This window comes from Neophocaena asiaeorientalis, unplaced genomic scaffold, assembly GCF_003031525.2.
Source record: "Neophocaena asiaeorientalis asiaeorientalis breed wild unplaced genomic scaffold, Neophocaena_asiaeorientalis_V1.1 scaffold567, whole genome shotgun sequence".
In the NCBI taxonomy this organism is placed as follows: Eukaryota; Metazoa; Chordata; class Mammalia; order Artiodactyla; family Phocoenidae; genus Neophocaena; species Neophocaena asiaeorientalis.
This window is the reverse complement of record NW_020173728.1, coordinates 1,508,679-1,535,202: the sequence shown is the minus strand read 5'-3', so window position 1 is coordinate 1,535,202 and position 26,524 is coordinate 1,508,679. Positions and strand designations below refer to the sequence as shown.

At 45.2% G+C, this 26,524-nt stretch overlaps 1 protein-coding gene across 1 annotated transcript in view; it reads left to right on the top strand.

Annotated features, from left to right (window-relative positions):
* Positions 1-26,524, top strand: part of KIZ (kizuna centrosomal protein) — a 108,868-nt gene that overhangs the window by 81,031 nt on the left and 1,313 nt on the right. Inside the window, exons 9-12 of the mRNA XM_024750782.1 lie at positions 384-449; positions 11,478-11,579; positions 14,984-15,080; positions 25,976-26,019. Of these exons, the coding sequence (XP_024606550.1) occupies positions 384-449; positions 11,478-11,579; positions 14,984-15,080; positions 25,976-26,019 (309 nt within the window). The remainder of the gene's footprint in view (positions 1-383; positions 450-11,477; positions 11,580-14,983; positions 15,081-25,975; positions 26,020-26,524) is intronic.

Genomic DNA, 26,524 nt, shown 5'->3' with positions numbered 1-26,524 from the left:
ATTGTGATTATTTTAGTGTTACTGTTAAGACGTGCCAGTAAACTGCTATAATGGCATTTCCAAGACAGCTGTGAGTTGCTCAGGATATTGTCAGAAGTTGATAATGTGCACAGGACCTGAGGCCCACTTATGTTAAGCCCCACACAAGTCTGATAGATGTAAGGTTAAATTATTTTGCATGAAAGCAACATAGAGATACCTTAGCTTTCGAATAGGTTTCCTTTAGTAATAGTGTATTTCAGATGAGATAAACTGACCAAGAAAAGAAGACGGGAAGGCAATGCAAATAAAAGGAATGGCAGTTAAAAAACCAAACAGACAAAGGCCTATTCCATCCATATAACCTTGAAATACATTTTTATTATCATATGTTTGATTTTTAGAAGTTTCCAGTGGCTGCGGAGACGAGAGCGCAGAAGAAAGCGTGGCAGCGAGGATGCCAGTCACAGGTAAGGTCGTGGCTGCCTGAGGGCCTCAGATTCAACTTCCTTGTGTAACCAGAACATTTCAGGTTGGTGGCTGTGGACCCTGCGAAGAGCAAGTGCATTCCACTACCACGTGCTGTAGCAAGGGATCGATCCTGAGAGCATGAGGTGTGAGCTTAGGTTAACATAAAGGAAGGTAGAAAATAACCCTGTCTGCTGAGTCCTTCAAAATTGTTACGTTTACACGCGTGAGTGTCCCACCCCCCCATGAGCCTTTCAGCACCTGCGTCTGTGTGAAAAGGTCAGCCCCCGTGGGGAACACCAGTCATTATATGGCCAACTACAGATGTTTCTGATTTCCCTCTTTTCTTTCCTGTAATAATTGAATGTATCATTATACTGTAATAAGAGCAGGAAAAAAAACAGTGCTGGACAAGAAGCTTGCTTGTGCCTCAGTTACAAAGCCCATCTGATCATTAAAAATTTTAGCAGTAAAGTTTCATTAAGATCTGTTAAGATTTCTGCACATATGTTAGGTCTGCTTAGGTGAAATCTAAATGTCATTACGTATTTTAGTTTTAGAATATCAATAGCAGCAGTTAGTATTCTGAACACAGTTCTTATTTGTCGTACATCTAAATTTACTAGTACCTTACTTTGTAAAGTGGTGTGCTACTTCATTATAAATTCAAAGGTCTGACTTTAAATATTTATGCAAGTAAACACACATTGCACGGAGGTACTGAGGCATGCATCTGCATATGTGTGTGTTTTGTTGTTCATAAGCAGAAGAGAATGGTTTCCTTTATGGCAATATGATTCATGGCCTGATGATTAATTTTAAACCCATGTATCCAGAATGAACTCTGATTTTGAAAAAGGAGTTTATAGTAGAGCAATTACTGTATATATTCTGCATCAGATAATATTTCACTCCAAAATACAGAGGTTTTCTTTTCTTTTAAACATTTTCCCTGGTGATACGTTTATTGCATTTTTATTCTTCATTTTGAGAAAACTCTGATAGAATTCCCTGTTTATTTTTTTATTAGCAGAGTTAATAGAAGTGTAGATGATCCCAAACTGCAGATATCCAAGAAGTCATTTGAATGCTTCCCTTTTGCATCTACCTTTGAGTGCAGGATCTCTAATGACCTCTGAATTTGTTTCAGTTAGAGTCCTAAGGGCTTGTTGGGGAGGAACCAGGAAGTGACCTCATTGCCTATTCTTCCTCAGCTGTTCAGTATCAGTCAGTGACTGTCCCCAAGTTAATACAGATGTAGTCTTCCCATGGGACTTTTTAACTGAGGTACTGTTGACATGTAACGTTACATCCGTGTCAGGTGCACGAGGTAATGGTTCACGGTTTGTAGACGTTGCAAGATGATCAGCGCAGTCAGCCTCGTTAATCTCCGTCACCACATGTAGTTACAATTGTTTTTCTTGTAATGAGAACTTCTAAGGTTTACGCTCTCAGCAACATTAGATATGCGGTACCACAGTGTTAACTGTAGTCACAGTGCTGTACATTCCATCCCCAGGACTTACTGATTTTATAACTGGAAGTTTGTACCCTTTGACCCCCGTCACCTGTATCACTCACCCCCTACCCCCCCACCAGTAATCTCCAGTCTGTTCTCTGTATATCTCAGAATTTCTTCTTAAGAGAGGAGATAGTCAAGTACCAGGGTTTCAAGTCTTTCTTCTCTTCACGTGGGAAGAGGTGTGATGTACCTAGAAGTAATACGGACTATTTGCCATGAAGGTTTTTTTAAAGAAATTGTCATTGATCCATCTAGTTCGCAGTTTAAAAAATGCTTTGTGCTTGTTATAGGCCAAAGCAGTAGGCATATAAAATAACCTGGGGGATGTAAAAAAAGCTTTCCGAAGCATTTTCTTAGTGGGAGCCTTGCCGTTCTGCGCCCTGCCACCACACCCCTCCTCTTCGGCACGTCCCGCCTAGTTCCTGCCGGAGGCCTTGTGCATCTCTGCTTTGCATATTCCATGGTCTCTGCGTATTCCTTGGTTGAGTCTGTCATTGCAGCTCCTTTGATCTCCAAGTTCTTGACCTAAATCTCTTTACTAAATGTTTGTGTCTTTTGCCATGATTATTTGGAGATTCGGCCTTTGGTGAAGTAAGGCAGGTGTATCGTTTGATTTAAGATAATGGAGGCCACCTCCTCCTTTGTAATAGTTCTGTTGAGGCTCTCCTGTCTGTGTGGGCCACAGTCCTTCTGGAATATTCCAAAGAGAAGGAACATTTGTGAGGCTGCCCACTGGGAGCTGAGGAGATGTGGTGGTGGATCCTGGGCTTTGGCATCAGCCGTTGTTGTCAGCTCTTTACTTCCTGCTCTGTTTCTTTAGTGTAACTAAACCCAGGTGATGTCAGGATTGAAAGTGACTTGTTAAAGCTGCTTCCTGCATCAACAACCAGCAGGTTACAGTAGTAACTTTGGACAGCTCGGAAGTGCTCATCCTCAGGGTGGGTGCTTCTATGTGATTCTGCCTTATAGCCATCTCCCAAGGGATATGGTAGAGCGAGGTCACAGGGAAATCAGGGTCCGGCACAGGAAATTGGGCAGAAGTTCTGAAGTTACACCGTTTTCAGAATGATGAGGGTCCTGGGAAAGTTTAACCTGAGAAGGGCACAAAAGCTATTCTTAAATATTTGCGGGGCTGCCAGATTTACCGAATATAGTCATAGAGTGTAACTCGGGGGCCCTGTTAGTGAGTGTTGCAGCGAAGGAATCCACACCCAGTAACAGCAGAACTCTCTAGCCTTTTTAGTCGGGTGTCTTCCAGGCACGAGGTTCTGTGCCAGGGCTTGAACCGTGGCAGGAACCTGCTCTCTAGAGGGGCTCCGTGGAAGGGTTCTTGCTTCTGGGAGCAATGACATTGCTTCTGATGCTAAGCCTGTGATTCTCATTCCGTAGTGAAGGGATCAAATGAGCCGACGTTCTCATTCATTTCCCTTCTTATTGCGTATCCCCACCATTTAAAAGAGTTTGCTGTCGCTCTGAAGGCATCGGCCTTGTATAGTCACTGTCATGGGGAATGTGAGTTTCACACTAGTTCCTGTCATCTGTGCGGAGACTTACGTACACACCCTCCTGCACACACACCCACGCACACAACCACAGCCTGTGATCTGCTTGTTGACACAGGCTACCCCTTCCTTTAGTCTGGTCGTTCGCACTAAAGAATCCAGGTCAAAATCAAAGATTAATGCGATTATCTATGAGTGTGTGGTTTTCTTTATTTAAGAATAATATATAATTTGCATATATGTTACACCTTTACTTGGGCTGAGTCCAGGGAATACCAGGGACAGCCAAAGACCAGGTCCCTGCCCTCCTAAGCCTCCATCGTCTCTAACCTTCACAGGAGCCCTGTAGGTAAGCAAATCGTTCTACACATGGTCCGGCATACTTGGAAAGATTGAGAGCCCTGTTGAGGGCCATATAGCCAATGTGTCAGATCTTGAATCACACTCAAATTTCAGGAATTAAGCCCTGAAGTCCTTCCATCCCACCATGCAGCCTCTTTTGCTTTATGAGAGGCGCCTGCATCACGGCATCTGAATCGGTTTGTATCTTAACAAAAGATGAGCCCTGCAAGGACGATTTTGAGAGTGATGATGAGCAAAGCCTGGAGAGGTGGGCAGCTCTTGAGGATTTCTGAGTGTGGACTGTCCTGGGGTGGCCCTTGTAAAGCGGAGTGAGTCTGTACCCCTAGGCGAGCCTGAGACCACGAAGCGGGTACAGGACAGTCAGGTCAGTGTTTCCCTGGAGCACTTAGGCCAGAATTGAAGCCATGCTTGTCTAGATTATGAGAGAAAGTCTCCCTCTGAACTACTCATACCCCCAAAGTAAAATTTCCCACATTGGTAATTTTATTGGTATTTATACTAAATTTACCTTTGAGGAGGATTTGGTGAGTTTTAATTTTAGTAAATGATGCAGCTTATGCTAAATGTCATAAAAACCCAGCCCCGACACAGTATATGGCACACAATGGGCACTCATTTCATCAAACGAATGAATAAAAATGAAAGTACTAAGGAGTTTCCTTAAGCGCTTGTTGATTTAGGCCAGAACACCGTCTCTTTCCATCAGTCACTCCACCGGTACTTTCCCACCCACGTGCCCATCCTGGCAAAACTCATCTCCTTAAGCTCCATGTGAAAAGGGCTCTCAGCTTTTATCTCAAGAGGATTAAGCCTCTAAGAATGTCCATTCAGCCTCTCATTCTTTTGACACCAATTCTCTTGGTCAAGCTGTGTTGAAAGTGGTTGCCTGACTATGCCATTTCTCACTGATATTCTTTGGCAAGCTGAAATATTCCAGGTCAGACTGAGGTACGTCCATTTAGAAGCTCTGTGGGAGGTCAGCCTAGATTTGCAGGGTGCTCCTGGGGCTGTGGGCAGGGCTTCCCCAAACATCATGGCTTGAGTTTTGCATCAGATTGGGAAAAGGCTGGAAATACACGGTGGCCGCATTGTCACCGGTGGCTAGATTTATCCTGGGAGAGAAAACTGCAGTGACAACTGAGGACTGCGGAGTCCAGTGGCAAAGCACTTCTACTCCTCAGGCTTTCCTGAGACTGCGCCTCACCATTTCTGTCCCGGAAATGCACAGTCAGTCAGGATGCCTTACCTGCTGTGCCTGGGGAAGGGAGCCCAGGGAAGCACTGTGTGCCGCTGGGTTGGCCCTGGCCCCGTCTCCGTGGCAGGGGTCCAGCTGCTCACGACAGCAGAGAACTCCTCACGCAGGACGTTGCAGGCTGGTGGGGCCTGTTTAACGTGGTCATAGAAGAATGGAAGGCGCCTTTCTGAAAAGCTCTTGATTGGGTGCTTTCAAGGAGATGAACTCAGAAGTGCCTGAGAAATTCTCCTCAGTGGTTACACAGCAGAATCCCGTGTGGAGCTTTAAAACAGACCCACACCCCAGCCACACCCCGGACCGGGTGCCCCAGAACCTCCAGGCCTGAGCCCCAGGCATCAGTCTTGTGTAACACACCAGGTGACTCCCTGGGTTTGAGAACCATGGAGCAGGGGATCTCAAAGCCGAAAGAGCCCTTGTAGGTCATAGTGTGAAACACCCTTATTTTATGCAAGAGACTTGAGTGGAGAGAGGGGAGAGGTTGGGCTTTAGATATTTCAGTACAATCAGGGGTCAGGGAGGGTATGATTTCCCTAGGGCTGCTGTGGCAAAGTGCCACGAGCTTAGAACCACAGAAATGTTTTCTCTCACAGTTGTGGGTGCTAGAAGTCCAAAATCAAAGTGGCAGCAGGGCCCTCTGAAGGCTCCGAGGAGCATCCTTCCTGGCCTGTGGCAGCCTCTGGTGGCTCCTGGTTTGTGGCAGCACGACTCCAGTCTCTGCCTTCGTCCTCACGTTGCCGCCACCTGTGTCTCTGTGTCCTCTTCCCAGCAGGACAGCAGTCATTGGATTTAGAGCCCAGTGTAAATCCAGGATGAGTTCATCTTGAGATCCTTCGCTAATTACATCTGCAAAGATCCTGTTTACAGATAAGGTCACATGCTGAGGTTCTGGATGGTCGTGAATTTGGGGTACAGGGGGTGGGGAGGGATTTCTTCATATTTCACACTGCCGGCTTCTGGTTCATCATGTACAGTGATTGTTCCTGGCCCTACTATAAATGATGATGATGATGAGAATATTACTGTCTTTATTTCCAAATCTTCTCATTTTATAAATCATTGAGTACAAATTGCTAGAAAGTTGCTTTTAAAGACTATTTAATTATGCCACTAAGATACAGCTTCCTGATCAAAATTACTCAAAAGTTAAAGATTGCATGACCTTGAGAGTTGAAATTTCACCTCCCATGGCTGAGCAGTGTTACATGGTTATGAATTTTCATGTGAAGTAGTATCAGCAAAACTGTTTCAGTTCAGTTTTTGAACATTCATTAAAGGTCAGTTACAAGCCTGGCACTTACTTGCAGGTGTAATTGTTGAATCGCCCCATAGAAATTCAGAATGTGATGGAAACATCTATTTCCTGAAGCATCTCCAGGCAGCTCATCTGAACGGGGAGCATTTCCCTTCTCCGTGCATCTGCCCTCCCTGTGTGAGGACGGAGGAAACCTGGACAAGAGGCTCCCAGGCCCAGGATTGCTGGTAGAGTCGTGGTTACCGCAGAAAGTCTAGATATGAAAAGTAATTCCGGTTATAGAGCCAGCCTGTGTGCCTCTCATGTTCACCTAGACGTGCGGCTCTTTTTTTTTTTTTAATTTTTTTATTTTTGGCTGCGTTGGGTCTTTGTTGGTGCGCGCGGGCTTTCTCTAGTTGCAGTGCGCAGGCTTCTCATTGCGGTGGCTTCTCGTGTTGTGGAGCACGGGCTCTAGGCGCGTGGGCTTCAGTAGTTGTGGCACACGGGCTCAGTAGTTGTGGCTCACGGGCTCAGTAGCTGTGGCGCACGGGCTTAGTTGCTCTGCAGCATGTGGGATCTTCCCAGACCAGGGATCGAACCCGTGTCCCCTATATTGGCAGGTGGATTCTTAACCACTGCGCCACCAGGGAAGTCCCGTGTGGCATTTTTTTTTTTAATTCCCAAACATAGATGAGTTTTTTGTATTTTCAGAATTGTGAAAGCACCCTTAGCCTAATAGTTTCTTGTTTTAATTTGAGTAGATTGCTAGACAAGTGATTTCTGGGTTTTAAGTAATAGTATTTACCTTTAGAATTAATTTTAGAGTTACATCCCACAATTTTTGTTTTATTTTGCAAAGACAACTGGGTTTGCGCCATCAGCAACACATCTAGTGCAGTGTGAATGAAAAATTGGCATGGGTGCAGAAATACATGAAAAGCGTTAGCCCTGGGAAACTCGTGGGCAGAAACTATTTTTCGAATTTAAGTTTAGAATTTCTGCATGCTTCCTACAGGAATCAGTTATCCTTCCTGACTTAGAGATGCCCAGTTCTTTGTCGGTTCAGGGTTGCTTTTCTAGCTGTAGTATGGCATTGTTTGCATCTCCTTTTGTTATTCCCTCTCTTCTTTTCTTCACCAGGGATTTCTGCGAAAGCCAGGCCAGCCAGGCCGAGCCTCTGCCTTGGAGACGGAGACACCCCTCAGAGGCTGGGGAAACACGTGTTTATCTGGCTCTTGTAATGGGTTGTTAAAAGCACTTGTTGGCCAGATATTTTCTTTTTCTTTTTGCTTGGTAGATTTAGAAGTATTTTAGCAGGTGTACATTTGCATATAAAAGAGAATGAAAGATAAGAAGTTGAGGCTTTTTCTTTCTCTCCTCAGCATCATCGCTCTCCTGCCTCCCTTTATTCAGCACATTTTCATTTTCTTTCTCTGTTCCCATTTTCTAGACAAAATGCGTATCAAAAAGAAAAAAAATCTCGGTGATCCATCACCACTTGGCAGGAAGATAGGTGATGGGGTTCAGCCAGCTTGTGTAACAGAGTAAGGAAAAATGTATTTCTCTTGTTGTGTCGTCAGTCTGGAATTGATAGCTAAGGGTAGATTTTCACCCCTGGACCCCTTGCCTTATTTTGTATTTTCAGCCGCAGTAGTTTGTACTTTTGAAACTCAGTCTTGACGCAGCTTTGAGTGTGTAATGGAAGCCTGACTGAGCAGCCCAGAGCTGGAAACTTGCGCCTGCGTGTACACTACTTCTGTGTGCGCCAGAGCATCTAGTTAAAAATCATTGTATTCTTAGAAATGCTTGTTTTATCTCATTGTTCGCACTACTCAGTTTTTTTCTGAGGGTTTGACATTACTAACGGGAGGAAGTATTTCTCTGGAGTTCTGAGTCACAGGCTACAAAGTGAAGCCTTAAGGGGCCACCCAGTCCTCAAATTTGCAGACTTACGGTGTCCCTGCAGTTAAGACTCAGGTCTTTTCACCTTGGAAATATTGAGATATTACCCTCGTCCCGACCTTGTTTACAGCAGGCCAACTGGAACCTCCAGCTTTGTTCCTTTCGCTCCCCTGTCTGTTCACTCATTCATTTAACAACTGAATTTGCCGGGCTACGCCACGTGGCTTTCAGCCACTTGATTCCTCACTGCCCTTCTTCCTTCCAGAAAAGCCTGGGCCTGAAGTGCCACAGACTTCAACTCTGTGGCTTTGCTTTATGCCGTTGGTGTCCTGGCCAAGTCTTCTAGGCTGTTGCAGGAGAATGTCTGAATTGTTTGAGCAAAAAGTATACTCTTGCTTCCAAAAATTCTGGAATCTGGTCCATTTGATACAGACAGCGCCCTAGCAATCTCCAGACAGCTGTTGCAGCCTCCTTGATCCTATGTCCCGGGCTATGTCAGCTCTTTTAGCGGAGAAAGCTATCCTTAACATCTAGCTTGTATCCCTTGGCTGAAGTTTTTCTCTTGAGTGTTCTTGTGCCACATTCAGTGAACACAGAAAAAATTGCTCGCCGCTGTCTAGTTTCAAGGTTGCAAGTATGTTCTGTGTGGCCTGTGCAGTGTTTTAATTTTTTTTTTTAGCCAGAAATCTGGCAAGACTAGGCCCGCTTTCCCGGCTGGCAGCAGTCGGCCGTGGCCACAGAACAGCTGTCCCCTCCGGACAGGGCGTGAGCTCTCCCGCCCCTCCTACCGCTCCCATCTGGCCAGAGTCACGTGTGTGGTCCTGCCGGGCCCCAGAGAGTGTCCGCACTGACAGTCCTGCCCTGTCCTCTCTGCTGCAGAATCTGTGTACTTGAACCCCTCTTCCCTTGTTTCTACACAGGCTGTGTAGCCTGTAACCTCTCCTGATCATTTTTTAAACCAAACCTTGATTTTGTTTTTCCTTTCTGGGTCATCTCTCAGTTCTTCGTCTGCTGTTTTGTGCAGCTCTTCTGACTAAAGTAACAGTGAATAAGGGTATCCGGTGCCGTGGGAGAACGACTCCAGTCCTGAGCGTCTGCTCCATCCCCTCCGGCTGCTTTGGGGTCGCTGGTCCTGCCTCAGTTAGTGTTTGTTCCTCCAAGGGAGTGCACGTAATCCTTTCACCTTTTAAACCTCACTCTGCGCTGAAACCATTAGAGGAAGCGTGCACTGGAGGTGGGGGAAGGCGATGTGCCTGGTGGTCCTCAGCTGGATCGTGCCAACCCTTGATTACTCGGGTCAGGGCCGCCACATCCCACATAAAAACTGTCCGGACGGCCGCCAGTGACTCTGCTTGGAGAAGGACCACAGGAGGTTTAAGGATCAAGTGCCCGTGAGGAGCCGGGTGTGGGAAGGGGGTGGGCTCTGGCTGCGTGGGCGGGAGAGATGCCCTTTCTCCCTCCAAACTGTTGTACCGTTGAAAGCAGACTGAGGCAGCCTGGACGGGCAGCCCAGTGAGAGAGTCCGAGTCCTTCGAGAAGGACGGGCAGGCCCCAGTGTGGGAGACATGTGCAGCTGATTTCCGAGCGCTAGGATGGCCCCTGGGCTGGGGTGACTCGCTGCCCGGTCCTCCCTTCCAGGCTCACACCAGAGATGAGATACATTCCGTCTTGTATTTGGACAGAATACTTAATCCCCCACCCCCAATCTGAAATCACCTCACAGCTACTAACCTGATATTTTGCACAAAAATCCTCTCCTGAAAATAAATAGCACATGTTTTCTTGGTTTCTGAGAAGCCTGAGAGCTGGCTTACTGGAGTCAAATGATTTCCCTTCAGATGGTAGACAGCAGAGCCCAGCTCTAGCTTCCAGCCACCAGGAGCCTTTGTTCATCAAGAAGCAGCTCTCCTTTCTCTCTTTCTCTCCCCTCTTTCCCCGCTTCCTTCCTTCATTTCTCTTTAAAAAAATTTCTTTCTATCTTTTGCTGTCTTTTCCTTGACCAAATAAGTTTCACTGAATGCAGAAATAGCACATGGTCGTTAAAATCTGGACTTGTACCCTAAAAGCTGAAAGTCTTTTTGGCTGATCTTTATAAAGTAAAAACAAAACAGCATTTTCATCTGTTTTACAGTGATTCTTTACCTGTTTAGAATTCAGACACTCCACCTTTGATTTTATTAATACCTTACCCCTCAACAGATTACCTAACAGTGAATGTGAGGTGATACGGTTGTTAGGATTAATCGGAGACTGTTACGATGCACTCCTGTCGAGCCACCCTGGGACACTGGGATTAACCTACAGCAAGAAACACTTTCTCTCCCAGGCCACTTCCCCCCACACACACAGATGTTACACAAAACAATACTTTCCCCTCGTGCGTGTACTGCATCTGGTGTTTTCTTTATTAAAGTTTTCAAACTATCAGTGCTAGTTCCAATGGACACTGATTTCACAATCCAGCAATGTTAAAAAATGTTGCCTTAGGATTTATTATTTTCAGAGTTAAGAGTCCCTGATCTGTGCATATTTTAATTACATAGCATTTACTACTCAAAAATATGATGCTCATTTTAAATACTTATTTTTTATCTTGACTGATTCTCAGTAGGGCAAGGTAAGTTATATTTTTCTCCTTCAGCATGTTGGTAGTTTTAACCAGTAATAACGGGCCTGGTAGTTCAGTTCTTAAACTGAACCAGCAAGCACAGGAATGCAGCCGATGGCCAGCCCCTGGAGCTGACAGGGGAATCCTTTAGTTAGTGGCCATGTTGAGAGTGTGGCCATGGGTGCTGTTTTGCTGTGTCTCTGCTAAAACTCTAACTCTGCATCCTCTGCTTCACCCAGGAGTCCTTGAGACCTGAGGCAATGGGGAAGCTTGTGTCCCTCAGGTCCTTCACGGGACCCTTATTTAGTATTCTTCCCAACAGTCTTCCCCACTTTAACTTAGAGCAGGGCTAAGGGCTCTGTTGATTGTTTCCTTTGACACATAAAACTTTTTAAGTTTGCCGTAGTCCTGTTTGCCTTTATTTTGTTAAGTGTGCTTTTGGTGTTGTATCCAAGAAATCACTGCCAAATCTGATATCCTAAAGCTTTTCTCCTGCGTTTTCTGCTAGGAACTTAATAGTTTTAGGTCTTATATTTAAGTCTTTAATCCTTTCTGAGTTGATTTTTGTGTATGATGTAAGGTAAGGGCCCAAATTCATTCTTTTGCCTGTGGGTATCTTGTTACCTGGGACTTTTTCTCATATATAGAAACGAAAGCCTACCAGATGCTGAAACAGTCTACCCTTCAGGACAGTGCACACCAAGCTGAAGACGGATTCCAGAAGGCCGAGGGCTCTGCATCACTGTCAGGTAAGCAGGGCGGACAAGCCAGTATCTGGGAGACCCAGGGCTACGGCCAGGGCTGTGTACAGGGAAGTGTTATGATGTGCTCCTGTCAGAGGTTTCTGGAGTTTGCTTTGTAACAGGTTGTCACCATCGCAGAATGAGCCAGTACTTTTCGAGTCCTTAATGAACAGGAGTTTGGAAGAAGCTTCCCTCCAGGGTGTGTGCTGGCGATGGCCTTACAGGCCCTTGGGTTCTGCCTGACGTGTCACAATGGTACCTTGTCGCTAAGCACCACAGACACCCCAAATTCTTTCCCTTCCCACCTTTTCCCAGTTTGTTAATCAGTAGTGGGGAGTGTCATCTGGGCTACCTCCCTTGCCTGAATGATGGGGGATTTGGGGTTCTTCAAATGAAAAGACTGTAAATCCCAGTAAGAGCTCAATTTTAAGCTTAAATGTAGTTCCTTCAATTTAGGATTTTTGTTTCAATTATAATCTTCTTAGTTTTCTTATACGTTATTATCATATTTTTATTATTTTTCAGTTGTTTTTACTTTATCACACTTTTTTCCTTTTTTTTTTTTTTTTTTGGTATAAGTCACCTCAACTCCCTTTGTGAAAGTAAACGGATTAATAACAGAAGGAAGTATACTTTAACGACTTGCTTTTTTTTTTCTTTTTTTTGGGGGGCTGTCCTGCGTAGCTTGTGGGATCTTAGTTCCCCAAACAGGGATCAAACCCAGGCCCACAGCAGTGAAAGCACCGAGTCCTAACCACTGGACTGTCAGGGAACTCCCTCTAATTTTTTTTTTATTATTATTGATTAATTTCTTTTTGGCTGTGTTGGGTCTTTGTTGCTGCAGGCGGACTTTCTCTAGTTGCGGCGAGCAGGGGCTACTCTTCATTGCAGTGTGCGGGCTTCTCATCGCAGTGGCTTCTCTTTGTTGTGGAGCACGGTCTCTAGGAGCGTGGGCTTCAGTAGTTTTGGCTCGCAGGCTCAGTAGTTGTGGCGCACGTGCTTAGTTGCTCTGCGGCATGTAGGATCTTCCCGGACCAGGGCTCGAAGCCATGTCCCCTGCGTTGGCAGGAGGATTCTTAACCACTGTGCCACCAGGGAAGTCCCCGCTCTAGTTTTTATATAAACCACCACGCTGGGATTTTGCTTATCAGAATGAATTTCTCCTATTAGAATGAATTTCACCTATCAGAATGATTTCACCTATCAGAATGATTTCTTAATATCACATAATTCCCAGTCCGTATTCAGATTTCTCAATTGTCTCAAAGCTGTCTTCATCAGACAGACATTTTTTTGAGGGAGATATTTATGGTATATCAGACTTAGCTGTCTGTCTTTGGAAAGCTATTTCCTAGATAATATTAGTGTTAGAATTAGTTACTGCAAAATTCAGTTATTTGGGTTGTTGTGAGGATTCAGTGAGCCAGTGCAGGTTAAATGCCTAACACAGTGCCTGGTAGAGAAAAGCCCCCGGGGAGGGCTGGCCATGTTATTGGTGGTGGTGATTTGAACTCCGCAAACATGAGACATTGTAGTTTGTTGAGGTATAAACAGGCTTCTGCCCCGATGGAGGTCTGCATCACTGTAGAAAGATACAGCCCTATGCACTGTTTGCTTTTCATCACTTTCTTCACATTTGAATCACAGAACCAGAATCCAGAGGGATCTCAGGAAGTATTTATCCAACCCCCTCCCTCATTTTACAAATTACCCAAGGGAGTAATGCCTCTTTTGGAGCATTACAACCCATTAGCAGGCATACATGGTTTGGAAGGTGACTCTACAGATGTGATTTTGGTAAGTATATTTTGAATGGCTAATAGGACAGGCTCAAACAATGAGTAAATTTGACATAAGTTGTAGTCCCTTGGATGTGTATCAAAAATTATAGTGCTATTAATATGCTAATGATTGGGCTTCCCTGGTGGCGCAGTGGTTGAGAGTCCGCCTGCTGATGCAGGGGACACAGGTTCGTGCCCCCGTCTGGGAAGATCCCACATGCCGCGGAGCGGCTGGGCCCGTGAGCCATGGCCGCTGAGCCTGCGCGTCCAGAGCCTGTGCTCCGCAACGGGAGAGGCCACAACAGTGAGAGGCCTACGTACCGCAAAAAAAAAAAAAATAATAAAATATGCTAATGATTAACATATGAGTTTGTTCATATGACGTGATCCACACAACACGGGTTGTACAGCCAAGCACCCCTCGATTCGGTTCCCATCCTCCACACTCAAAATCATAGTGTGTGCTTTGTAAGACATTGGGATCCTCGAAGTGCTCCTGGTAGTGTTGGCTGGCATTGGAGTTAGATGCTGGCTCTGGAGTTTATTGTGCATTCAGTCACGCATCACGTTTCCATTCTCGCCCTCACCCTGACCCTAGGGACTTCTCTGAGCTCCCACGAGAAGCAGGCGGTGGGTGGGAGGGCCACGTTCCCGGTGTGGAACGTCACACGCTGTCACACACTGAACGCAGAGCCACCCCAGATATAACCATGGATGAGGAGGCACGTGGCTCATCTCCTGTGTCAGGCACCAGATCTCTTGTCTCCACACCTGTCTCTAAGGAAGCCACTTTGTTTTCATGTCTGAAAAGACCTGGTCCCCTTAAGCGGGTGCAGACCCTCTAGGGGCCGAACATGGACACATTGTTAAGAGAACCACTTTGCTTCAGAGGTTATGAGCAGGCACGCAGGTTACAGGTCAGGAATGCAGTAGGTGCCTTTCGAGGCGATGCTTATGCACCCTCTATCCGCGATCTAGTTTGACTGCCAGTTAAGAATCAGACTTGTAGCAGAAACGTCCAAGGTGAGGACGCCCAGGAGGCAGAGGTCAGGGATCGCCCTGCAAGCTGGGAGCACTGTGGGGTGGTCTGGTTCCCCAGGCTCCAGGGAAAGGGGGTGGACTGTGCATCTTCCCCATCAGCCCTTTCAGGCTAGTTAAGGAGTAGCCTCGATGGTTTTCAGTGGGCGTTCATTCTCCTCCGTGAGAGGGAAAAAGAGAGGATTTGGCAGAGGGGCTTAAAGGCGGGTGGGCGGTAATGTCATCCAGAGGTGTCAGTTGCTTCTGAGACTGGCTCCCAGTTCCTGTTAGCTCGGTGAGCCAGCGCTGCCCCCGTGTTACAACAACTCGAATTATCCAGAGCCTAGTGCCACGGTGGAGACCCATGTGCTCACACACACATCGTGGCCATTTAAAATGGCGCTCTTTGAATGATTTTACTTTTTACGTACTCTGTGTAACTATCACGGGAAGCCGCCCCCTTCCTTTCCGTGTCATTCCCTGCCTCAGAAGCCCCTCGCTTTCTGTGAACAGCTCTTCCTCTGTTGATGTTTGTTTTACAAGTTATCGTGAGGCCGCTTCTGCATTCACTGCGATGGCCACGCTCACTCTCCACGCTTGTGCTTGTCACAGGTTTGAATATTGGCAGCGGTACATTCAAGACAAAGACAACTCACAAGATCTCTTCAGAAGCGAGTTTTTCGTCTAGCGAAGGCAGTCCTTTGTCAAGGTAAAGTCGTGCAAGCCTTTCTGAATAGCGGCAGCAAGACGGGAAATGTCACTCCTCAGGGAATTAAACGCTGGCTGCAGATGATTTTGCTCTGTGACTCGATGGAAGGTTATGGTTGAGGTTTTTGTTTATCTGAAATGACAGTGGAAACTTTAGTCTACCTTTGAAAATATTTGCACCAGAGCCAAGTATTGTTTTGCAGCTGTTGTTTCCTTGGTTTAAGACTCAATTGACACCTCAGTGAACCACAAATTAGCGTCTACAGCTGCTCGCAGTAGGGCTGCTTAGAAACCACACAATGGAGGGTGTCGGAGAGGGCAGAGAGAAAGAGCCAGGCCTTAAAAGAAATAAAGTGGCCTGTTTCTTCTTTCTGAGACCGCAGAGATATATACAAGCAATTGCTGGATATTTGTTTTTGTATTCCTCTTTTTTACCAAGTATTTGGGCTGGACTATTCTTTCCCTCTCTGATACCTTCTTGCTTATTTTCAAATGTGAAAATTTATCTTTTCACATTTGTTAAACTGTAGCACTCGTTGTAAGTTTTTGGAGCAGTGATAAGTGAGTCGTGTGCTAGATGTGTCATCAACATAAAATACTGATCGTGCAATGGCACTGAGTCACTTAGGAAGAATTTGTGGATGGGAGTAGAAGCAGTTGTCTGATACATGCCTACCTTTCCACTTTGGGCTAAATAGCATTTAAAACAACACAAGTTTGCCTTTTGTAATATTTCCCCTCAAAAGATGTCCTGTAGATGATTGTATTACATTCAAATTAACTGCTCGCCCTGATGAAATTTTAAAACAGGAACTTTACGTTTGTAATGTCCCGTAAGATAAAATTATTTGTTCAGAAATGTGGTATTTTTACAGTGAAAAAAAATCTCATTTTCATTTCTATTTTGAAAAACACTACAGTATTTTTAGGACCTGGATATATTTAAATGAGATTGGTTTTCTGATATTAAGTTCTTTTAGAAACCTTGTGTGTTCAATTTTAGGGAATCCACTCATTTAATTTTTAGAAATTATTATCTTTAATATCTTTCATCTCTGTTTTTGAAGGAAGTGAGAGATAATGAATTATGGGACAGGAAGAGTATTAAAGTATTATATTTTTATGATTATATTATAAATTCAAGTTCTAGGTCTCCTGAAAGAAATTTTAAAAGATAATAAATTCTACAGGTAGTTTTTAGGGTTTAATGGCACCATTTGGCTTAATAATACATCCCTTTAGGTTTTCAGGATTGTTAGAAGTGTTTATTTTCTTTATATTTTTACTAAAAAAGCCAATTCTTCTTAAACTTTTATATATATATATATATATGTGTGTGTGTGTGTGTGTGTGTGTGTGTGTATATATTCTTGGAGTAATGTTTAAACACATTTAGAAAGCAGTTGGATTCTGTAGAACATTTTCTCAGTCTGATCATTTGACATTTCACATCTTGCATCTATATTTCATTATAAAATCAAACTCCTTTCCCTTTCAGTTTTAGGCAGGAGCCTTTTGTTATTACTGTTGTTTCTGCATGAAATTAATTTCCTAAATTATAAATAATCACATCATCCCCTTTCCGGAAAAAAAAAAGAGGCCTTCAGGGGACCCTCGGGTTCTCGACAGTTGATAATAATCCAGAGATGAAAGTTCTGGGCATGGAGTGTGTGGGTTTGGCGCGCTGTTTGCCATGGTTGGTTCTTGTGCTGGGTTTGGTGTTCATACGCCGCCTTAGGCTTTTGAGAGCCCCGGGCTTGCTGTTTGTGCCTGGATTCACTGAAATTTCTTAGAGGCTTACATTTAAGGATCCCACTTACTGCAGTCACTCCTCGTGCTTTATTGCTTTTACAAGTGGTCTCGAAACCCAGTACTTGAGAATAAACGTAACAGTGCAGTGCTGCTGTAGCACTTTTAAAAATTCTTCTTTGCTCTATTTTGTCAGTGAGCTGATGAGCAACCTCAAAAAAAAAAAAAAAAAAAAAAACCCCGCTGGACCTTAAAAAAAAAAAAAAAAAAATGGCTTCCTCTGATGTCCTAGAGACAATAATTATGATGTGCTAGTTAAGCCCAAACTACAGCTGAGGGATTTTACTTTAAAGCAGCGGCTTGGGCGCAAAAATGCATTTATAGCTCTTTGTCTGCACCTCATTATGTGTGGGCCTGATTCATTAAGTAATTGGTTTGCAGTTGTTTACATGAGTATTAAGGCCTTCCTTTCAGCCGCCTTTGAGAGATACATTGTGCAAATGTTGCCTGTGATGAATGCAGAATGAGGACCAGAGGGTCCGTCCTATTGGCTAAACAGTGCACTCTGTTGAAAAGCCAGAGAAAGGGATTGGGTGCTGCTTTGCATAGCAATGACTTTCTTAATAAGCGTTACAGATTAATACACACAAGCTATAAAAGATGCAAAGAGATACTCTTAGCACATTTATCCATGCTCATTTCATTGTGATGGTGGTGGGGTCCCCGTGCTTTCATATTCCGTTTTCCAGAGCAGCGGCTTCAGTGCATGAGCCGTAATAGAATCCGATGTTTATTGTATTATAAACCACGGGCAAGTAGGCAGATCGGCAACAGTTTATTATTAAAGATTCTTTCAGTGTAAATCTTTTTCTACCATTGTATTTGCCTCAGCAAAATCATTTTGTGGTTGAGTGGGGATGAAAGGCATAATGTACGAAGGAGTGAGTCCTAATAGGAAGCTGTTCTCTGAGTAAAGACCACTTGTTCCCTTTTGTTGAGAGGTGCATGCCAGAGCTTCCTCTCCTCCGCAAACACTGTCTCGCCCCACCTTCCCCAGGAAGCTGTTTTCACTCTCCCGGATCCATTTAGTCAACAGAGAGCGTGTTTTAACCGCCTGCCATGTAACTGTGGTTTACTGCTTGGATTGAGATAACGTTTTACCGAAAGAAAAAGATGTGTGCTTGCAACATAATTGCCTGGGGAAAAGGTAGCAGAAGTCACCCAGCTACCGCACCCTGGCAGGGCCGCTGGTGGCATTTGGTGCCAGCCCTGCAGCCATGGAAGTGGCCAGCGGAGGGCACCAGGCGGCAGCTGCTGCTCTGGTGCGGCCGTCCTGTCTCTTCTTGCCTGATCCTGTGCCGCTTCCCCTGGGATGATAAGGTGATCACAAGGAACGAGTAGTCCAGAGAAATAAGAGTGAGGTTTTTCTGGAAGCCCTTTATGTTCTGATATAAAAGCCCCGGTCTCTGTCTCTGGTTTAGCAAAGCTAAATTCTCCATAAATTCTACCAAAGTAGCAGCTCCCTAAACATTCCACGTTTCTTGTCATAAGCCCGCCTACTTTATTTTTTCGACACAGCACGAAAGAACAGTCTTTGCTTGATTGGCTGAAGGGAAGGAGTAAAGAAGTTGACCCCTAAAAAATGGCATCTGCTGCAGGGCCCCTGGTTGACCATCAGAGGGCAGTCAGACTTTGTCAAATTAAAGCTGTCTCAGACCGGTCTGCCTCTTAACACTTAAAATTGAGGATTTACAGGGATTTGTTGGCACACTGATTGGGATTTTTTATTTTCTTTCCGAATTTTTTTTTGCCTTGTGCTTTTCAGAAACACGTCTTTTTTGAGGAAAATTCTAGCTGAAGATGTGTGAGACATTTTAATACTGATTTTAGCTTAGTCAAAATCATTAAACTTACAGAATTCAGAGTGTAGAGACCACATCTTCTCATAAGTTAGTTATTCTTTTCAGGCTTATGATAAGACTCTAGAACTGCAAGGGCTCTTCCCTCTGGGGCCCTTCCTCATCGCCCCCGACACCATAGGCCATGTTCTTGGTAGGACCCTCAAAAGCTCATTGCCAAACTTGACGGACGTGGCCTCAAAGCCACAAAAAGTTGGTTATGTTTGTTAATGGGCTGTAGATATTTTTCTCTTTCAAAAATATGTTACTGACCATGAGGTTGAGAGTCTGTGTTACTAACCTTAGAACATCCCGCGGCTCTGAGGAGCTCCTGTGGCCCACCTCCCTGGGTCCCTGTGCTCACCCGACAGCCTCCGTCACCCCTCACAGAGCGCGCTGCCTCCTGAGCCCTGGTGTGACTTAATGATGAGTCTCCTAGGAACCATAGGTTTTCCATGCCTCACTTTTGTCTCTACTTGCTGGTCCCACAAAGCAAACCTGAATCCTGGCAGACATCCTTGCCACCTAATTTTGTACTTATGTCGACCGTGTAGCCTATTTCTAGCGATATTATTAGCCTTTTGTTCATATAAAATGAATAGTTGAGGGACTTCCCTGGTGGTCCAGTGGTAAAGAATCTGCCTTCCAATCCAGGGGACGCGGGTTCGATCCCTGGTCGGGGAACGAAGATCCCACATGTCGCAGGGCAGCTAAGCCCACACGCCACGACTACTGAGCTCGCACACTGCAACGGAAAATCCCGCATGTTGCAACTAAGACCTGACACAGCCAAAACTAAAAACAAAATAAAAATTAAAAAATTTTTAAAATTTAATGAATAGTCGACACTTAATTTTGACTCTTCCTCTAGTACCCATGTCAGGTGTTCACTAGGTGCTGTGCTTAGAATAAAACCTGCTGTTAAGACCCCAGCTGACCATAACTTCTTATGTGTAGCAAGGATGAAAGCAAAAATGATTTTGATGAGAGTTGTCCTTACCTGTCTGTCCTAATCCCTTATCAATAGCAAGGGAATTTATAAACAGCATCGAAAACTGAGATGGTTTGATGGACAGACAGAGAAGACATGTGACAGAGCCAGTGTGGCAAAATGTCGACAGGGAGCATCTCACTGGTGGGCACATGGTGGTCACTGTGCAGAGGGGGAGGTGCCACACCTCCCAGGACACTGCGCAGAGATGGTACCCCGTGAATGAGACCAGCAGAGCATGCCCACGCCTTAATTTAATCAGTTATCTGCGGTGTCTTACCTGAAAGTGGTTTGTTTGGAAATAGGACCTCCAGACTAATTGTAAAGTTCTAGGGAAAAAACTAAAACTCTGCTCTCTTGGATTCCAGGAGTCGCCCACGAGCAGGCCGGGGAGGGTGGGCTCCCTGGCTTGCTGCCGGGCTTCAGGTGGTGGCAGCGCTTCACGAAGGCCTCGGCAGCCCTGGCCCTGGACCTCTTCCTGGTTCTGTGCAGCCTGCAGGCTGAGAGAGGTTTTATGTTTTTTAATGGTTGGGAAAAATCCAAAGAAGAATAATGCTGCACGATACCTGAAAGTTATATGAAATTCAAGTTGCAGTGTCTCTCAGTGACGTTTGCTTGTAACAAAGCCACATCCGCTAGTTCACATATTGTCCGTGGCTGTTTTTGTGCAGCAGAATAGTTATGACAGAGACCACAACACCTGAACCACTTACTCAGTGGCTCTCTACAGCTCACCTTCGCTGCCTCTGCCTTACACAGTGGAGGTGTGACGTCCACGCTGTCAGGGAAGGTCAGGCAGTCGGAGTCCAAGCACATCTAATAGAGCACAGGGACCATGCCCCGTGGCTTATAACCTGAACTCTCGCATCCTTATGCTTTCAGAAGTGCGTTTGGTTTGGGTTCTCTCTCATTTATGATAATGGCTAAACAAGTTGGCTCTGTCTACTCCGAGATCTCACACCATCCCCTTTGGCCTTGACTTAGCTTCAGACGTTAGGTGTGACCTGGAGAAAGAAATATTGACCCTACAAGTCATGTGTAATAAAAATCAACCTCACACTGCAGTGTCACATTGACTAGCAGAGATGATTTCCCAAAGGGAAAAATACTTCCCCTAAGGGGTGAGGATGGCATCGGAAACACCTGGAAGCATTTTCCACCTTCCTCAGGGTTGAACACATGCGTTTAGTTCTGAAACATGTTTCTGGGAAGACACTTGAACAACCTGATCTGAACTCAGATAGAAGTAAAAACATGCAAATTAAATAATCTAATATCAAATGTTGATCCACGTGCCTTTAGGCAAGGTCCTATGCTTAGTGAGGCTCATCTATTCCTTCCACACATATCACTGAGCACCTACTAAGTGCAGAGCACCGGGTACCCCGGGGGCTGAAACTGGTACGGTGGCAGCTCTCGTAGAGCTGACAGCCTAAGGGCAGTCACATGTCAGTTAGTGACAGAAATGACTGTGAAGTAGCAAATTCAGTGAGGACTTGGGGGTTGAGGGTGGGGTGTGGGGGAGGCTACAGCAGGAGGCCCAACGAAGCCTGGGCACCAACCTTGGAGGCGCTGTTCAGGGTTTAGTTCTTTTGCCAAAAGCAATAGGAAGGCGCTGAAGAGTTTTCAGCAAGGAGGCAGAGGGGTCAGATTTGTGTTTCGAAAGCTCACCCTTGCTGCCGAGTGGAAAGTGGGTCGGAGGGGACGAGGTGGATGTGGTGTCACCAGTTAGGAGGCTGTTAGAAAGGTCCAGGCAAGAGATGCTGGTTTGGTCAACCAGGCGGTGGCAGTGCATAGGGGACGGGTGAGGACACTTGGAAGTGCTGGGAGGTAAACTTGGCAGGACCTAGGGGCTGATTGGGTGTGGGAGGGCAGAGGAATGGTGAGGGGTTGGGAGGGACTCGAGGCTTGGGGTGCCGTTAGCTGAGACAGGAGAAGGGCCCAGGTTTGGTGGAGGAGCTTGAGTTTGGCTGTGGATGGATATGTTGGCCATGGGACTCTTTGGAGGCAGCCAAGTTGGAGCCAGCAGGTGAGCCCGGGACATGCATATGGAGCTCAGAGCAGGGGCCAGGCTGTAAGGACCTGGCATGTGCTCGCCTGCCTCTGTGCCCTTGCCTTGGGCCTGGCCTGGAAATCCTTTCCAGCTCTCACAGTAGAGTCCAGGGAGTGCATTGCTTCCTCTGGGATCCTGCAGCCACACCACCACCCGCCCCATCATCCACCTGTTCTCTCAGTCCTCCTGCCTGCCTTCTGCCTGCGGTGCTCCTGCCATCTCCCACAACCCCACGTGGCTCTTACTGTTTGAACGTCAGCTGGCAAACTAGTCTCTCTGCATCTTTACAGCATTGTTATGTCTGCCTACCCACCCTGCACTGAGCCTGGTGTCCTCATGAAGTGGGACCTGGCTAGAGAGTAGACACAACCCACAATTGTGTTTTGTGTGTGTGTGTGGGTGTGCATGCACTCTTACAGAAGGTGGACTCAGGTTTACACTGTCAGCAGCCACCTGACTGGCGGCCTCCGTGACAGTCAGCACTGGCTGTGGGGCCGTCCACTCTTCATGGAGAAATGGCATAGGCCACTAGTTGGTCACATCAGATAAACAGGCACTCACCAAGGAAAGCTGAAAGTGTTTCCTCTAAGATCAGGAACAAGACAAGGATGCCCACTCTTGCCACTTTTATTTAACATAGTATTGGAAATCCCAGCCACAGCAATCAGACAAGAAAAAGAAATAAAAGGAATCCAAATTGAAAAGGAAGAAGTAAAACTGTCACTCTTTGCAGACGACATAGTACTATACATAGAAAACCCTAAAGATGCCACCAGAAAACTACTAGAACGCATCAGTGAATTCAGTAAAGTTGAAGGATACAAAATTAATATACTGAAATTTGTTGCATTTCTATACAATAACAATGAACTATCAGAAAGAAATTAAGAAAACAATCCCATTTACCATCACATCAAAAATTATAAAATGCCTAGGAATAAACCTACCTAAGGAGATAAAAGACCTGTACTCGGAAAACTGTAAGATACTGATGAAAGAAATTGCAGACAATACAAGCATATGGAAAGATATACTGTGTTCATGAATTGGAAGAATTAATATTGTTAAAATGACCATAGTACCCAAGGCAATCTACAGGTTCAGTGCAATCCCTATCAAAATACCAAGGGCATTTTTCACAGAAATAGAACAAATAATTTTGAAATTCATATGGGAACACAGAAGATCCCGAATAACCAAAACAGTCTTGAGAAAGAAGAACAGAGCTGGAGGAATCACACTCCCTAACTACAAAGCTACAGTCATCAAAACAGTACATTACTGGCGTAAAAACAGACACATAGGTCAATGGAACCGAATAGAGAGCTCAGAAATAAACCCACACATTTATGGTCAGTTAATCTATAGCAAAGGAGGCAAGAATATACAATGGAGAAAAGACCAGTCTTTTCAACAAGTGATGCTGGAAAAGCTGGACAACCACATGTAAAACAATGAAATTAGAACATTCTCTAACATATACAAAAATAAACTCAAAATGGATTAAAGACCTCAATGTTAAGACCGGATACTATAAAACTGCAGCGGAAAACAGGCAGAACACGCTTTGACATAAATCGTAGCAATATTTTTTTGGATCTGTCTCCTAAAGCAAAGGAAATAAAAGCAAAAATAAACAAATGGAACCTAATTAAACTTAAAGCTTTTGTACAGCAAAGGAAACCATTGACAACATGAAAAGACAGCCTACAGACTGGGAGAAAATATTTGCTAATGATATGACTGATAAGCAGTTAATATCCAAAATATATAAACAGCTCATACAACTCAGTATCAATAAAACAACCTGATTAAAAAATGGGCAGAAGACCTGAATAGACATTTTTCAAATTTATTGAAGAAGACATAGAGATGGCCAACAAGCTCATGGAAAGATGCTCCACATTGCTAATTATTAGAGAAATGCAAATCAAAACCACAGTGAGGTATCACCTCACACCCGTTAGAATGGCCATCATTAAGAAGACCATGAATAACAAATATTGGCGAGGAGAAAAGGGAACCCTCCATACACAGTTGGTGGGAATGTAAATTGGTGCAGCCACTGTAGAAAACAGTATGGAGGTCTCTCAAAAAACTAAAAATAGAATTACCATATGACCCAGCAGTTCCACTCCTGGGGTATGTGTCTGAAAGAAATGAAAACACTGTTTGAAAAGACACATGCACCCCAGTGTTCATAGCAGCACTGTTTACAACAGCTAAGGTATGGGAGCAACCTAAGTGTCCATTAACAGATGAATGGATAAAGAAGATGTGGTACATATATACACAATAGAATATTCCTCAGCCATAAAAAAGAATGAAATTTTGTTATTTGCAGCAACATGGGTGGGCTTAGAGGGTATTACACTAAGTGAAATAAGTCAGAGAAAGACAAATGCTGTATGATATCACTTATATGTGGAACCTAAAAAATACAACGAACTAGTGAGTGTCATAGAAAAAGAAACAGACTCACAGATATAGAGAACACTAATAAGGACCTACTGTATAGCACAGGGAACCCTACTCAATACTCTGTAATGTAATGACTATATGGGAAAAGAATCTAAAAAGGAATGGGTATATGTGTATGTATAAGTGATTCACCTTGCTGTACAGCAGAAACTAACACAACGTTATAAATCAACTATACTCCAATAAAAATTTAAAAAAAAAAACAGAAAAAACTAGTGGTTACCAGTGCAGGGGGCTGGGGGTGGGCGAGGCGGGGGGAAGGGATTAAGAGGTACGGATACATTGTTCAACACAGGGAGTACAGCCAGTATTTTACAGTAACTATAGACGCAGTATAGCCTTTAAAAATTGTGAATCACCATGTTGTATACCTGTAACTTTTATAATATTGTACATCAACTATATTTCAATCAAAACGAAGAAACAGCCACCAAGTTTAAAGGGAGCACTGACAGAGCACAGACTGCCTAGAAAATTATGCCTTCATGGAGCTTGTTTTACTGGAAAAAAAAATGTAAATTATGGCAGCTATGGCAAAAGGCAGATTTTCAAACCATAGGTTAGCCAGACTTGAGCCAAAGTGACAGAGATGTGTTCCCAGGGTTTCTTGCATCAGGAGGGCCAGGGTCCTGCCGAGAGAGCAGCAGTGCTGCAGCAGGATGTGTCCTCGTCTTTTCTCAGCGCTCTTCCCACCTAAAGGCTGGAATCTGCCTTCACGGAGTAATCTGCAAATGTAAATGGGAGGGAAAACTTCAACGGTAGTATGAGAAAAACATCAAAATGTCAAGCCATACACAAGTGACTGTTTCTTTTTTAACATCTCGTTGACCATTTAGGATGAACTTAAAAGAATTTAAGTGTAATAAGAAACTGGAATGGTGCTCCGAGAGGGGACTTCCATGCGCATGTCAATTGCGAAAGCTCTGGATAAGGTGACGCAGATGGACACAGTCTCCCGCAGAGCCAGTTTCTCGGTCCAGTGGGTTTAGTAAGCGAGTCACCTGGTGTTAGATGCGTCCCTGGACACTTGCACTTTCGTGTGTGTGACACACAGAAACCTAAACACAGGTGACAGGATTCTTGCATTTTTCTCTACCACGAGTTAATACCCTTAATTAAGCAAACAGTTTATTCTGAACTCCTTGTTAAGCAGTTGAGAATCGTATCGCTGGCTTGACAAAGGTAAGTGTTGTAACCTCTTGGCCGACTTCTCCCTGTTCCTCAGACCCTCTGCTTTCAGCTTAGCTAGCAGCGCTGCGCTTTGCCTGCTCGGTGCGTGCCAGGACCTGCCTCCTGCCCTGGCGGCCTCCCCAGTGAGCGCCCAGCGTGCGGCCCAATGCGCCCGGGACCCTCCCACCAGAGCATCCGCAGGGCTTTTTGGTTTTAAAACTGCATGGCACAGGGAGATCAGCTCGGTGCTTTGTGACCACCTAGAGGGGTGGGATAGGGAGGGTGGGAGGGAGGGAGATGCAAGAGGGAAGAGATATGGGAACACATGTATATGTATAACTGATTCACTTTGTTATAAAGCAGAAACTAACACACCATTGTAAAGCAATTATACTCCAATAAAGATGTTAAAAAAAAAAATCTTGGGGAGTAAATGTAAACCTTCTGGCCTCCCAGTGAGTAATGTGTGCTTCTTCCCTAGTGCACTCCTTGTAAAACTATTAGTCTGATTGTCTTTATTTTTTCAGGACTTAGGTTCTTTCTTTATTTTCCAGGCATGAAAACAAAAAGAAACTAGCTACCAATTTAAAGTCTAAAGGTAAGAGAAATAACCAGAGACCAGACTCTCATTTTGTGTTTTAGCTAAAAGGGTGGTTTGTGACGTGTGGTGTCAGGCACGCTTGGGGGCGGGCGGAGGCGCCTGCCTGTGCTTACGGGCCCTGCAGCTCTCCTGGGGGAGAACTGGGGGCTTCTGAGAACACGGGTGCCAGGGTCCGTGGTGCCCAGCGCTTTAATCTGCAGGTATGACTTTGCAGGGGATCCTGGCCTCCCCCCCCCGCGCCCCCCCCCCACTGCCATGTCTTCCACATGAAACGTCCTCACCTCTGTCCCAGTCCTCACTGCCACTGCCCGCAGGTACCCGCTGCTCTGACCTGAGGGCTCCTGCGGTAGCCCTCCCCCGCCCCTCCCCCAACCCTGGCTTCTGAATCCTCATCCAGACGTCTGCCTGCTGGGGAAGCAGGGCCAGCACCCCCGCCACCTGCAGGGTAGAGTCTGGAACGTCCCCTTGTGGTCTGGCCCGGCCCCTGCTCCCAGCCCTGTTC